Source organism: Pezoporus wallicus, unplaced genomic scaffold (assembly GCF_028554395.1).
Source record: "Pezoporus wallicus isolate ANWC-B61680 ecotype Strahan unplaced genomic scaffold, APGP_CSIRO_Pwel_v1 scaffold_11491, whole genome shotgun sequence".
Taxonomy (NCBI): Eukaryota; Metazoa; Chordata; class Aves; order Psittaciformes; family Psittacidae; genus Pezoporus; species Pezoporus wallicus.
Genome location: NW_026642649.1, coordinates 8,764,967 through 8,779,993, shown reverse-complemented (window position 1 = coordinate 8,779,993; position 15,027 = coordinate 8,764,967). Strand labels below are relative to the sequence as shown.

At 40.7% G+C, this 15,027-nt stretch overlaps 1 protein-coding gene across 8 annotated transcripts in view; it reads right to left on the bottom strand.

Annotated features, from left to right (window-relative positions):
- TPK1 (thiamin pyrophosphokinase 1) overlaps positions 1-15,027 on the bottom strand; it is a 284,419-nt gene that overhangs the window by 158,618 nt on the left and 110,774 nt on the right. For all 8 annotated transcript variants that reach the window (XR_008975134.1, XR_008975133.1, XM_057431251.1 and 5 more), the window contains one exon: positions 11,543-11,612. Coding sequence is in view for 5 of the 8 variants with exons in the window: in XM_057431250.1 (XP_057287233.1) it covers positions 11,543-11,612 (70 nt within the window). In the remaining 3 variants the exon portion in view is untranslated. The remainder of the gene's footprint in view (positions 1-11,542; positions 11,613-15,027) is intronic.

Genomic DNA, 15,027 nt, shown 5'->3' with positions numbered 1-15,027 from the left:
TACTACAGAGCCTTCCCTCCTTTTCTTTCATGTGACAGAACAGCAGTTGTTCTACTGGAGTTATTAGCTAGGTTTATTCCAGAGACTTTTTCTCCTTTTCAGCTTTAGCATCACAAATATTTTCACTCCCTCCCCACCCTTTTCCTTGTACTGTGTTTCTCCCTCCCGTCCAATTTTGCTTTCTTTAGATGATGCCTGTGCCAACTGTCACCTAACGTGTTCAACTCTCCTAAACACCGAGGAAAAAGCCCTGCTGACAAAGAAACAGAGATTTTCAGAGTGCTGTTGCTTCAGTGAATATATGTTTTCAATCTCTTGCAAAATGACTTCCCTTCTGCACAGAGGGGATGACAACCACAGGCCCCTCTCTCAATGCTCTGGTCCACAGCTGGATGTCCAGTGCTCTGAACGATGTCATTGGACTTGTTTTCCCTGCAATCAGTGTGTGTTACAACACCACCAAAAAAAAAGCCACCCTCAAAATCTCACTACCCTCACTAAATATTTTACCAAGTATTTTAAGCTACACCTGAATACCCATCTCCCTTTTATGCTAGAGAAAAAGACAGCCAGCTCCAAAGGCACAGCCTTTTATCCTCTGCCATCGGTACCCACTGTGTCATTGTGTCATGTATCAAGCACCCTAAAAATATACCTTTTCTAACCTGCTGATCTTTATCCATCTTCTTCACTGGCATCCTATTAGCTCCCTCCACACTAATAAGTTAATCCAGCCTCAAGCCGCAAATCCTTAACGCTGCCTTCAGTTAGTCACTCTTTATCCATAGCGCTTATAATGAATGAATTAAGGGGAACAGCTATATCATTATTTACTGCTTCTCTTTTTTTTTATATGCCAGGCAACTTTTATACAGAAATCAAAATACTTAATTAAAGCCACACTGAAAGAAACACGGAGCAAACTGCACACACACGTGTACTCTGTCTGATCCAAAGCATCTTATATACACATCAGCCACGTGATGTAGGTACCTGGAACAGGCTGCTCAGCTTCATTTTAACAGAAAGAAGAAACATATTTCAGCTGGAGTTTCTTAACAACCAGGGAGAGCCAGGCAGCTTGAGAATCAAGCAGCTTGTGTGGGTGGGATATCCCTCTAGAGTTACGAGTCCAAGAACAATGTATTCCTGTAGGATGAATTTCATTCCTGGTCTTACCACTTCCAAAATCTATTCTAAATATTTTTATCACTGTGTGGGCACCACAAAGTACTTCCAAATACAATAAGCAGTAACTATTTCCAACTATGGCCAATGCTGCCTCCAAATCTGAAATCAGAGCAATAGATGCTCAAACAATATTTACACAGCTAAAAATGGTTTGGTTATATTTCTTTTAAAGCACAAGGGATAAAAATGGATTGTGTCCCAGTCTCTGGAAGACACAGTAACTGACATAGCAGCAGTGAGAGTCTCATTCTTGCTCCATCCATTTCATAGGCTGTTGGAACAGTATCCGGCTGCTGTGGCAGTCTCCCTGCTTGCAATCACCATAGAGAAGGGATGCATCACATCAAGCATTAATTGCATTGCAAGAATCCAGGACAGTGTATGGAGAGGGTGTAATTGCTTAGACATTTATAGCTTAATCGCTTCTCTATTAAGTCAACAGAAGATCCTGAATCTGTACAAAAGGTAATCTAAGTCCCTGTTTGGCAAACACAGGCCATATCTATTCCTATGCTGTGACATTTAATGAGAAAAACTCAGTAACATTAAAAAAGATAGAAAACAAAAACCAAACCAAACCCAACACACAAAACCCTGTGTTAACAGCTCTGCTGAGCTTGCATCGAATCTTAGTTTCCCCTCATTCACCAAGTGCATTTAAAACCCCCAAACAAACCCCAAACCTGATTTCTAGCACGTATTTTGCAAAACTAAAGCCCCGACTGGTTCTTAATAAGGCAGGCAGCTTGTGGCTTGCAGAGGCACATGCATAGCCAGGAGTGTGACTTTTACATGAACTGTGAGTTGAAGGAGAAGACTGGAGTTTCCTGAACATAAACGTATCTAAGAGCAGCTCTGGAGGTACCACTGTAAACATTATCCACATGCTTGGGCAAGTTATTTCTGGTAGCAGAACACAACTGGCTCAATGATGTCCCAGGGCTCTAACTTTGTAGCAAAGGTTAACCCTCATGTCTTCAATTGGGGAATTTCAGAGATGCCCGACTACTTTACTTAGTCCAAATCAATGTTCAGCCCGTCACATGGATGGCTTTGCAACTGGTGCTGCAGTTTTGCTCCTTGCCTTGTCCTCGTCAGAAGAGGCCCGTAATGCTCATCGCTTGGCCCTAAACTATTCTTATTTATCAGTTGTAATAAGTAGGCTTGATCAGAGTTTGAGAACACGGCTCCTTGCTCTTGATAGCGTTTTCTGTGAAAACTGGGGCACAAAACATTTTAAAATGAAAAGCTGAAAGAGTCCATTTGTAAAACAGAGACATGCTTGGAATACAATTAGATTTAAACCCAAATCTTAGCAGAAGACCTAGGAAAAATAGTTTAAAGAAAAATGGATTTATATTTTTAAGTTTTACTTCTCATTATATTCTCTAATGCGTAAAGTCCCCCACTTGCAAGCTACTGGCTTCACTAACACTCAGTTTAAACAGATTTGAAGTATACAATCATGTATCCTCAAAATAAAGGTGTCCATTTGAATGCAAAGTGTTCAAAGTCAGGACTTCTGCCTTTTCCATGTTTATAAAAAGAGAACAGAGAGTCTACTGAAGAAAGAGACTAGGAAAGAAAACCAAGAAATAAACACCCAGGATATGTTTACGCTCCAACAATCACTAATAAGCTTACTGAAAGAGCATTTTAGACAGCAAAAAGCTAATCTGAGTAAGTTATCTATGGTTGTTATTTGTGCTCAGCCCCATTATGTAGCAGTCTGTAATATCAAGTCACCTGGAAGGGACTATACCTGCACTTTCCAGGAGTTCTCTAGACTACGAAGGAAAGGAACAGCTGAGAAAGTGAAGAGGTGCTATAGCACTAGTTAAGGGTAACACTGCAACTTCAAGGACATTTATTAACATACATTCATTTTAAGGCACTGCTGGCACATGTATTCCTATGCTCCCAGACTGAGTGCTGATCTTTGCAGTCTTAACAAGCTTCTTTCAAAGCTAAGATTGCTCTTGCCATGTTTGTTATAAAGTTTGTATTTCACATCTTAAATGACAAGCTCTATTGCAGCAAAACCCCAGCCTGGTTTGAGGAACTTCCTAGCTTCGCTTTGTTTCAAACACAGGAAAACTCCCACTCCCCAGCCTGCCCCAAACACTTGTATAAAAAGTATTGCTCCATAAAAGCAAGCACTGCCTGCCTAATCCCTAATTTCTAGTGATATTCAGAGATCCAAAAGAAGCAAAGGCATACATTTCATCCTAACACTACACACAGAGCCAGCTTTTCCTGGATCCTAGAATTACTCCTTAGGCACAACAAACCAAACCGCTATAAAGTGCGGAGTGCTCTTAGGCCAGCTCAGGACTCTCTTCCAAGCTGATGTGACTCAAAGCACGGGTATTTTATCACTACAAACTCCTAACTTCTAGCACTGGGGTGGCCATAAATGATTTTTACCATGTCATAAAGCCAGAAATCACCCAGATGGAGTGATTTCTCTACCCACAGTACACTTGGGGCACAGATACAGCTATGTGAAGAAGAAGCTGAAGCAATACAAGCCCTCTGATTGAGAGATCTGGGATTAACTGTAAGTGTCCCTATATTCTCCTTTCCTCAGCCACTTTTTTTCCTTCCCCACCCTGAATTACTGCTCTGGACAAATTGTGACCTCTTATGTCCCCGATTGGGAATTATAACTTGGCTTCTGGTGCTCTTCCTGGGACAGCACAGTATTATGGGCAGAGGCACCTCACTGGCAGCCAGGAGACCTGGTTTCTGTCTGAACAAGCTGTCCATCTCTTTTGTATTTGCCCATCACTCCATCTAGCCAGACTTTTGTCCTCATCCTTCCCATCTCCTTGAAGTGCTCATCAAGTCTGCCTCCACCTAGGACCTACTATTCCTTATTAAATACTGATTTTAGGAGAAATGATACCCAGCGCTTTTACAGGTTCATCTTTTTACAAGGAATTACCAGAAACTCTGATGAGACCAGATGAAAAAGGGCAGCATTTTACCCCTTCTTAAGGGTATTTACCCACATGTGGAAGGTGACTGAGAATCTGAGATGATTTGCTCAGTGAGCAAACTGGGAACAAAACAAAGGTTTTGATTCCCAGTTCTCCATTTTAACCAGTGGATAATACTCTCACTCGAGATGAAACCTGGTACCTCTACCTCTGCCACTTGTAAATCATTATCCAGAAGTTCTACCTAAGAGTGCTTTTCTTTCTTAACTCTTCTCTTGTGAAGAAAACATGGTCCTGTACTAAGGGAGTAACTTACTTGCAGCGTCTCCCAAAATAAAAGAAGCGAGGCATGTGTGCTTCCACATACACACAGTGGCTACCAAAAGCAACAAGAATTCAACATAAGTAATTCAAGAGTAATTTAATCTCAACTAAATTCAGCTGATATTTATAAGCCCATGTGTTTTAATTAGATGATAATCTGCTACTTGATTTTCAGATTGAGGAAACGATGGGAAAGCCCTTTCCCATTTCCTGTTACGGTTTATGGAATATAGTAGTAACTACAATTAGAAGCACCTCCAAGTAAACCGAGCTGAAACAACATTTACAGCTGGTTGCTGATGTCCCCCTCAAAATGTATGTCCACTTTGTGTGACCTGCAAAACCCAGTGCTTCTGCCCCTCCTAAAAGTCTGACTTAAATCCAAACCACGGCTATGTAACTCCGAGATGTTTCTTTTATAGCATCTGATGAGTAATTGAATAGATATAAAGCACTACAGTGATGTAGTCAACTCCAGGAAAAAACCATACTCCTGAATCTGGCTTTATGTGCTGTCTAATATCAAGAGGAACCCAGCAGTGTAAAAAAAGCCCCAATTTCACCTCTCATCAGTTCTGTGAGCATTTGATTCAGAGACCAAATAAGCCTGATATGCCTCGTGATGTTATTGCCCTTTCAGGAAACACCTCCCAGTACAGGAAGCTAATCTTGGGTTAAACTGAGGATTGAATCTATGAGTATCTCTTGGTATCTCAACACTTGATTGTTTCTGAAACAAGCTCTGAATTGTATTTACAGTGCACGGCCACTGGAATACAAATGTATTTGAAAACATAATCAAGTGAAAATCATTATATTGAAGACAGAAATGAAAAAAGCCAAAACCTAGATGATCAGAATGTATCTTGAGAGTTTCTCATCTGCACTACCTGAAATAAACACAGTAGGTAACTTCAAATGGATTCATCTTTCCAAACACTGAGAAATAGGTTGCTTTGGTTTTCTGAAATGTGTTGGTGCCTGGCTGCTTTCTCAAGTCAGCTAGGATTGAAAAACGGATCCCAAGTCAGGTATTCCCTAAAGGACCTGACTGTGGTTAGGGATGAGCTTCCTGAACACTCCTGCAGATTTGATTAGGATAAACTCAAGATCCCGATTTTGATCTTTGAACACTGCTACAGTTCTTAGGTCAAGCAAAAATGTCTGATGTAAAAGACCTCCTTAAGCCCTTTGACAAATGAAGCATGGTCTTAGCTTTCAACTTTCTTGGCTTTCAGAATGCAAACCCTCAATTCACAGAACTCCTCACCACCAGCAGCAATGGGAAAGCCATTTCAAATAGCTTTGACCTCACATTTGAGGCCAATATCATTTTTTGTAACGTTACTGAAACACATCCTTACATCAACATTTGTAAAGCAAAAACTTCACATGTATAGGGCTCTCGCATCCTCCCCCAAACATACAATGGATAGATTTCAAAGAGAAGGAAAACCCATTGCAGTCTTCCAGTACAACATTATACTCTGAAAAGCTCATTCAATAATTTCTGCATCAGTGCGCTAAATTTTGCCTGAACACAAAATAGCTCAAAAACAATATCCAGTTTAATCCGGAGAGTTCAAGCAAAGAATTCCTCTCAATCCTACATTAAGCTACATCAATGGCTAATTACTTTCATAAGTACCCTATTTCTAATCCAATATAGAACACAGTGAAGTATATATGAATTTCTCACTCTATAATCCTATTAGGGACCTACTTTTCCAGGAGGAGAAGGTTATTCAGGAGAGAATAACAAGACAAAAGATCTCATTTTACGTATGGGTATTGCTAGCTGTTGCCCAGCTGTTTCTTTTTGGATTATATTGACAATAGAGACAGTGATTGCTAAGATTAGGCAAGTTCAGTGTAAGTCACAATAGACAACTGAACTAGCCAACCAAAGGAAGAAAAGATGGCTGGTGAATTGGCACTACAAATCCTCAGTAATTGCCAAAATGCATGCATGAAGCCATAAAATAGACAGACAATTTCACTATGAGACATCTTTCCACCTTTCACACCAGCAAATATGCAACTTCTCCTCATGGAAGTTACACTAGCTCAGTCTTCCTATTCAGAGGTTAAGCCTATTGCTTCCTTTTCAAACTTCTAAGGCAAAATAAAGCCCTGGAGAACGCATTCAGCATGGCAGAAAATAACGATGAGTCAGAGATCTGTGTGCAGTTGCAGAGCTACAGTCTTGTTGGGATCAAGGAAACACGGATGGAGTGTTACCATGAGGGGATGCAGACTTTTTAGGAAGGACAGGATGAGAAGATGATGATGAGGAGTTGCCCTTCACAGGAGAGAGCAGCTACAGCGCACAGAGCTTTGCCTGGGTATGGATGAAGTTAGGCCAGGGATGCCAAAGACAACATGAAGGGCTTCTGTTAGTATATAGGTGATGAAAAGAAGACTAGTTAAAACGTGGGCCCATTGCTTAATATGACAGGGGACCTGGTTACACGGAACATGGAAAAGGCTGAGGTACTGAATGCCACCTTTGCCTCAGTCTTTATTAGGAAGACAAGCCTGCAGGAATCGAGGGCACCAGAGACAGGGGGAAAGACTAGAGAAAGGAAGATGTACTCTTGGTGCAAAAAGGATCAGGTCGGGGAATGCTTAAGTAAAATAGCACACATACGTCCATATGTGCAGATGGGATGCACATGAGTGTGGAAGGAGCTGGCAGATGCCACTGCAAGGCCATACTTGACAATCCTTTAGCAATCATGGCAACTGGCAGAAACACACGAAGACTGAAGGAGAGCAAACATCATTCCTGTCTCCAAGAGGGCAAGAAGGAGAACTCTGAGAACTACAGGCTGCTCAGCCCTATCTCAGTTCCAGGGAAGGTAATGGAGTAGCTAATCCTGAAAACCATTTCCAGGCATGCGGACAAGAAGAAACTCCTCAAGAGTAGTCACCATTGAAACATTTGTCATATGCCTACATTTATTCACTGATACAAAACTCAGTAAGTGTAAGCTGTGAAAGCTGTACAATTAAGACCTCTGTTTTCCACTTCAGCTTCTCAACACAAAGCTTAGGACACAGAATAGTCTGTTAAATCCAAGTTAAAGAAGTAGCATCACCTTGTATAACCAACACCCTTGATTAGTTTTGACTAAATACCTATGAGTTATTTAGAAGCTTGGGGGTGGAGGGGCATCATCAAAAGACAAACTTCATGCAGCAATCTGTACTCCTGAATGGAAGTTGCTTCCCAAATGATCTTTTTCAGGTCCATGTTAGAACTTTAGCAGCTGCATGAACTGGAAGCGTTTATGGAATTTGTTCCTAATTTCCAAACACACATGTAGAGCTTCTTGGAGCTGCCTCCCTGCATGCCCAGTATAGAGAATTATATAGTAATTGCATTTGCAATTGTAAATGCAGTATACTGCATTTTCATGCATCACTTAAGTTCACCTCATGTATGTTTTACATGCAGAAAACGCAATATCAAAATATACCACCACTTTTCAGTTTCACTGCTACTCTTTGCCTTTATACTGTTCACAGAAAGAAACTGGAAGGATAGCAAAAGTGATGTTCTCAGTGATTGTAAGCAATCCACCTCATGTAGCAAGTCTACCGCAGCGAAATACTAAAGAGAACCCCAGAAAGCCAGTATCTATGATAGAATTATCCTCCCTCTTATAGGGCTCACTGCACCCCTCTAACCTGAAGCTCTGCGTTGCAAAACCTAAGTACATGATGTATTTGATATCTCTCTAGAAAACAGCAGCTAAGACACAAGTTCTAATGATTGCTTTTACAGGTGCCAATACAATGATAGTTTTCAATGCATCTTCACCTTCATATACCCCAAAGCAAGTGACACACAGGTTAATCAATGCCTTAAGATTTAATCAGAAAGTGTTGAGAAAGAAGTCGCCCGTAGTGTGATACAGATAAGCAACAACCTAGCTGAAGTGGATAACTGCTTCACAGGGATTCAAGGAAATACACAATGGGGTAGGCAAGGCAGGCAGAATAAGGCAGAGCAAAACAAATCCTATAAAGATCAGTAACTCCCCCTTAGGTCTCATTAGCTGCAAATGTTTAGCAAACAAGAATGGTTTAGCAACAATCCTTATTTTTGAGTGGGAACTGACATTAATAAAGAAAAGACATAGTCTAAATAACCTTTCTGGGCTATAAAGCCAGCAAGAGAAATGCAGCAGAGCACAGGAGTCCATTCCTTCTTCCCTGCTGCCTTTCCTCTGTCCTCAACACTGACAGCTCCCAAGGATGGGCTTCTCTAAGGAAAATTATCCTGCCCTTTTGGTTACTCATCCTACTGCTCCTGCCCTAGAAGGCATTTGCTTTAACACATCATTGAAAAAAAACAGCACAATTTCTCCTCATCAGGAGTTACAAAACCAAAGGTTTTCTCGGGTTTGTTTGTTTGCTTTTAAGGAAGAATAATTGCAATTCAGGTTCGGTTTTAAGCTAGTTTTTACAGAGACTAATAGGAAAACCAACCAAACACATCACAAAAATGACACCACAAGAATAGAGGAAGATACATAACTACTACATAGATTAATGTAATGACTGGAAGTCATGCTGCTAAGCCAGCCTGCACAGTTCTAGAGAGGAAAGTGAGAGCTTCCTTTGCTTGATGGCAATAGATGAACCACTCCAGCACAGAAACAAGTCAAGATACGATGGAGAAAACAGGAAAATTACGGAGGCAGGAAATGAGGGGCCTTCAAATCTACTCTTGCTGCTCTTCATTCAACAGCACAGATGGTCGTAACATGAGAAGCAAGCTAAAGAATTGTTCAGTCCTGGGCAAGTCTTCTGTAGAGCATCTTGCCTAGCTTCAGCCATAGCGCTTTAAGATACAGTTCTGAAGTAACTGAAGAGAGGCCAATAAAAGCAAAGAGATGACCAATAAAGAAAGACCAAACAAGCTGGGCATATTTTAGCCTAAAGCAGAGAAAAGGGAGATGTGGGGGGGGGCTCCCACTTGAAGAATTTTAAGACCCAACTAACTAGGTATGCATCAGGAATATGTCTTCACCTTGAAGCAGAGGGAAAGAATGGACCTCTTGAGGTCATTTCCAGCCCTACATTTTTCTAGGATTTGGAAATGGATCAACTGTTCAAACCAGCAACAAATACTTATCTCCAGAGGAAGACACCCCTCTAACAGTGCCGTATTTCCAGCTGACCTTTCCCCAGAATGTTGTCATTTACTCCCATTCCAAAAGATTCTTCCCACACTTTGGTGTCGCTGAGCATCAAGTCCAAAATATCAATCAAGTTCTTTATACATCTCTCTCAGATATAGTAATCTCTCCAGAATTAAAGGACTATAGGTTTTAGGTTTTGATACAACACAATTAGACATCAGGGCTTCAAATGACAAATAGTTTTAAACAGAAGGTTAAGGAAGCATTAAAAAATTACCAGCATGTGAGTAGAGCCTGAGCAGAAAGCTCTTTAATGACAGGGAATTTAAGGGAAAATACTTGAGAGAAGTAAATGAATATTCTTTCCAACAGAATGATTTCTTTGAAGACAAAAATCAAAATTATGCAGGTCTTTTTTTTTGCTTCAAAAAAATCACTTTGAAGTAAAATATACCTACCCAAAGCAATTAGGATGAGAAGAAGAAAGACAGAGAAAAAGAATACTCCAAGGGACAAGTATGCAAAACTGAAAGAGCTAGTCAGTCAAGGTATAATCATCCATTTCCCCTGAATTATATTTATTTAATATGAACATAAAGGTGTGCAGAAGAGATGAATGAGTTACAGGAGGAGGTAAAATGAAAGCTCTAAAATGCCGCTCTTCGGAAAGCATCACCATTATCAGATATTAGAGAGAACTACTTGCTGTAAGTCAATCACATTTCTGTTTGAACTCAAGATTAAGCTGTGCATGGCTCCGTTAGCAAATACTAGGAGAAGAGAAATAGAAGATTACTGAAGGAATACTACTACAACAGTTAGTAGTGCCTGACAGACTCCAGTCTCGGTTTTAGCAGGAGGAGAACTCAGCCATCAAACTTCCCACAGGTGACAAAAGAAATGTTAACTTTTACTTTGAGACTACAGTCTTCCTCTCCAACTCTGCTCTTCACTCCGAAGAACAGGAAGAAACTGAGCTTTCCCTGGCCTCTGTCGTACACTTGCCATGAGATGAAACACAAAATACGTGTTAGAGTCTGCTGCATGAACAGAACTGCTCATACATTTGTAAGTTCTACCAGATACCTGTCTTGTGCCTTTGCCCTGAAAGTCAGCTTTACACATTATTTTCTTTTATTAAGCAATTTATTTATGAAGTCCTGCTCAAAACAACTGAAAATCCTAAAGACATGCAAAAAAGATCCTTAGTAACCTCAGATCACACTGCGTTCCATGGCTCCGCTACAAAAATGAGGAAGGACTTCAATGCCGTATTTAGCATCACAAGCCCAGCTCAACAGTTCTGGGGCAGAAACCTAGGATAATTTATAATTTAAAGGGCATTACAGAAAACAAGAACATATTCTCCTTTCAGTCATGCTTCCTCACCCAGCATATACATTTATAGATAACATCTGCACTTGCCTTTAGTCACGTACTATGCCCTGTGCTTATTTAGAAACAATTCAAAAAGAAAAGCAGACTTCCTAGTTTATTACCCATCTCACTTGACAAAGCAGAATTCCTCTAAGGCTTCACAAGAAGAATGAAGAGGATATACTTTGTTTCAGCTCTAGGTAAGAGGCATCACATGTTCCTCTAGTCAACCCTTGCTAAAGGCACAGCAAGTTTTTTCCGAGGCTGCATCAAAGGCCTAGCTCTGATGGATGTATAAAATAAGACATCCCTAGAGCAGAGGTCTCAAGCAGAAAAAAGACCAGTGGGCTTAGAGAAAAAAGGTATTTGAGGCTATCTGTGTGCTTTTAAAAAGTGTGGCTGGGAATAAAAGTTAATGTGGAGAAAATACTACACTGCCTGCCACAGTTTGTTAAAGTACCATGCACAGAGCAGGCAGCTGCTTCAGTAACTGCTCCTCCAGATGTTACTTTCATTGAGATGACTTCAACAGCTTCACGTTTACTATTAACGTACCTGTCCTGACTTCCTTCTGTGATGTGATAGAGACGATTGGCACCTCCATCAGCACAAGCTCTCAATGCAGCTGCAAGTGAAGAAATAGAGCATCAATGCATTGGCATTACAAACAAACACAACCAGTTACTCCATTACTGACATTTCTGTGTAATCTCAATTGTTCACTGCAGCATAGGGAAAAAAGTTGAAATCTCACATGGCTTTTATCTTCCTATACTTGACTGCTTCCCTTGTTTCTCTAAATAGACATTTGAAATGATTTTATCAGACTAGTCTAATCTTCATCTGTCTATGCCACTGTACTTCACAAATAGCTTATTTCTATCTACCCTAACCTACTGCCCATCAGCTTAACTGCATGGGGGCAAGCATTCAAAACCTGGATGGGTATGTACTTCTCTGAACAGGTAGGGATTTAAACCTGGCAATCTGCTCACCGATGACCTGCATAAAAACTGGGGCAAAAAAAAATTAATTAGGCATGACAATACCTGTTTTCTCTTTTTTCTTCCCCTCCTATGACACACAAATGAACACTCTACTGCATTCAAGGCCAGGATGGATGTGGTTCCGGACAACCTGATCTAGTTGAAGATGGACCTGCTCATTGCAGTCCAAAGTCATCTTGGACTAGATGACCTTTGCAGGCCCCTTCCAACGCAAACTATTCTACGATTCTATGACAACAGCTCCTATACTGTTCCACAGACTGTTTGAATCATCTGATAAAAAGCAGGTGGGTTAGGTCTTGGCTTTAAATCTTGACCTATGCTGGTACAAAAGGAACAAAACCACAATAATTTTCCATGCTTCCACATAACCTGCAGACCACAAAGGGTACCGTGCCAGTTGATTTTAAACAAGCACAAACATGCAGTTCTTCTGTGATCCCTTTGTTTACATAGACTTAAGTCAGAGAAAAGAGAGAAGCTGAAGAATATTACAAAATCAGGCATAACTTGGTATATTTTATTCATAAGCATCCTTATAAATCACCAGATAACTAAACACACAGTTCTTTCATGAGACTTTATTAAAGATGATAAGCTGTTAAAGATTGAAAATGACCATCTTGTCTTAGCAGTCTTTATCAGTTTTGCTCTGAGATGCACAAGTTAGGTAAGTGCAGCACACATGCTAAAAGAAGCTGTAGCATCTATACTACAGCAGTGTTCCTTCCAGGTCTGCAGGCAAAGAGAGACCAACTGGTAGACCCAAGAGGGCTGGAAATCAGAGGATCGGAGGGAAGGAGGGGAAAAGGAAAAAGAGGAGAGACAAAGAATGAAACAGCCTGCCCAAGTATTGGGAAAGAAATGTATAAAACCTCAGATCAGGCACTTCCTGCTGCTGAGAATCCAATTTTCAGCTAAAGCTGCTTTGCTTTGGTGTTAATTTCTCAGTTACAACGACCTCTCAGCAGTGATACAAACCTACAGTTTTCCTTTTGGCACTCATTAGGAGGACAATCACCTATGCCCCTAGCTTAGCCAGCCTATGCAAACTGGGAGAACAAAGTTCGTCTCTACACCTGCTCCCATCTTTAAGCTGTTCTTTCTTATTTGGCTGCTGAACTCCCACAACAGGGGAAGTTCTGTGTGCATATATCCACCATGCAGTACCATGCGACCTCGGATGAGGCTTTTGGGGCAAAAAGAAGCAAGTAGGACAGCACAAAAGATACCAGCTCATCACAGGTAGCTTTGGGCACAGCAGCTTTTTTCCTGCAGGCACCAAGCATGTGCAGGGCAGGAGAACAAGCACTGTGCTCCTCAGTATCTCTTCTAGCATTGCTCCTGTGACGCCTGCTCTCTTCATAGTATCACAACTACACACTATGGCAATCAGACTCCTGGGCAGACCATGTTCTCTGTCTCCTTGTCTTACTTCACCCAGTCTTTCAGCCACCATCCAAACCCATATTAACAACCCAAGGTCAAGCAGATTTGGTCCTGACAAATTCCACTAAGTGGGACCATTTCTAAATTATGGTAGCTGGCCAGCCACTTACAATGGGTAATCACTGCGTTAGGCTCTTGCCACGTTCCTCATCCATCCTGATGAATGTAAACATCACAAGACAAGAACAACAACCCTTTTTACCCACTCTGTCTGATTGGAAGCGTTTAACTTCTCCTCTCACTTGAGGTTACAGCTGAAACTGGATTAATATAATTTCTTTCACCTTAAACTGGATTAATGTAATTCCTTTCACCTTGGCGTATTTGTTAAGTTCTCTCAGGGAGTTCAGGTCACACAGACTTTAGTAATGGCTTACTGCAAGAAGAGTATGTAGTACCTGTCCTTAAATTAGTTGCCATGTCCATCAGTTTATTTAGCAGATATAAGGCATCTAAGTGAGGCCTAGGACCTAAGCAATTACAGAATCTCTTCTCTCTCCTTGAGCTACAAAAGCAGGTAACCAATGGAGGCACTCCTTATAGTCAAAACTAAGAAGGCCACAGAAAAACTATTTGCTAACACTGGGTACAGAACCTTCCTAAAGGATGCTTCCTAGGCAAAGACAGCCCTGTTTTTTTCCTTCCTGGAACAGTGCTTTTTTACATCTGTTCTCCCACATTTTAAGCAAGTGGCTTATAACTTCTGAGAAAACAAAAAGAAGGGACGAGATACAGAGAAAGAGAGACGAAAGAGGCTATTACCTGTCTTACTTTAAGACAGCCAGAGTTTTAACTACTGTATATTATCTCAATGGACTTACCACAAGCGAAGCCTGGCCTAAGATCTCTTCACCTGATCTTGTTTTAAAACAACATCACCAAAGCTCCCCAAGTATTATAGAAGAAGTCAGTCTTCCATTAGTCTGGTTCATGTAAAACTACTGAGATTCTCCCAAAGACCTGAAGGTGCCTAAGTAACAGGCCTGACACACTTGTATGCTGTACGCATGGATATGGGGCTGCTGTTTGGGATCTCAAATCACAATAGTTGCCTTAGATGACTTCAATTTAAAGCTGTCCCGCACACATTTATTATTATAGATAAGAATAAATAATAATAATAGAATAATTAAACTTCAGCAGCACTGGAAAGTTATTTAGAGAAAATATTTATGAGGTACTGATCCTTTACCAGCAAGTTAATAACTTACACCGGAATGAACCAAAGCCCCTGGTGCTTTAAGTAACTAGCAGGTAATTAACTGATTGGCTGGAGGCCAGTAAATCATATTATTTCTACAGCTATGAAGCAAGCCTTGCTTGATAAGAAGTAATGATATGTATTAGGTGGAAGAACATGTATCCTTATTACCTGGATGTGTTTAAGGAGACAGTCAGCAATTCCACCTGTACAATTCAGATAGAAAACTCTCTATGAAAAGATAATAGGAACTGATTTTATACAGTGCCTTTTATATTAGAGACAAAATTGCTTTACAAACAACAATTTGGCCAAGATGCACCATAGCAACTGTGTAGGCAAACCTGGAAGTCTCTAGGCACTTTGCAATGGCCCCCACAAAA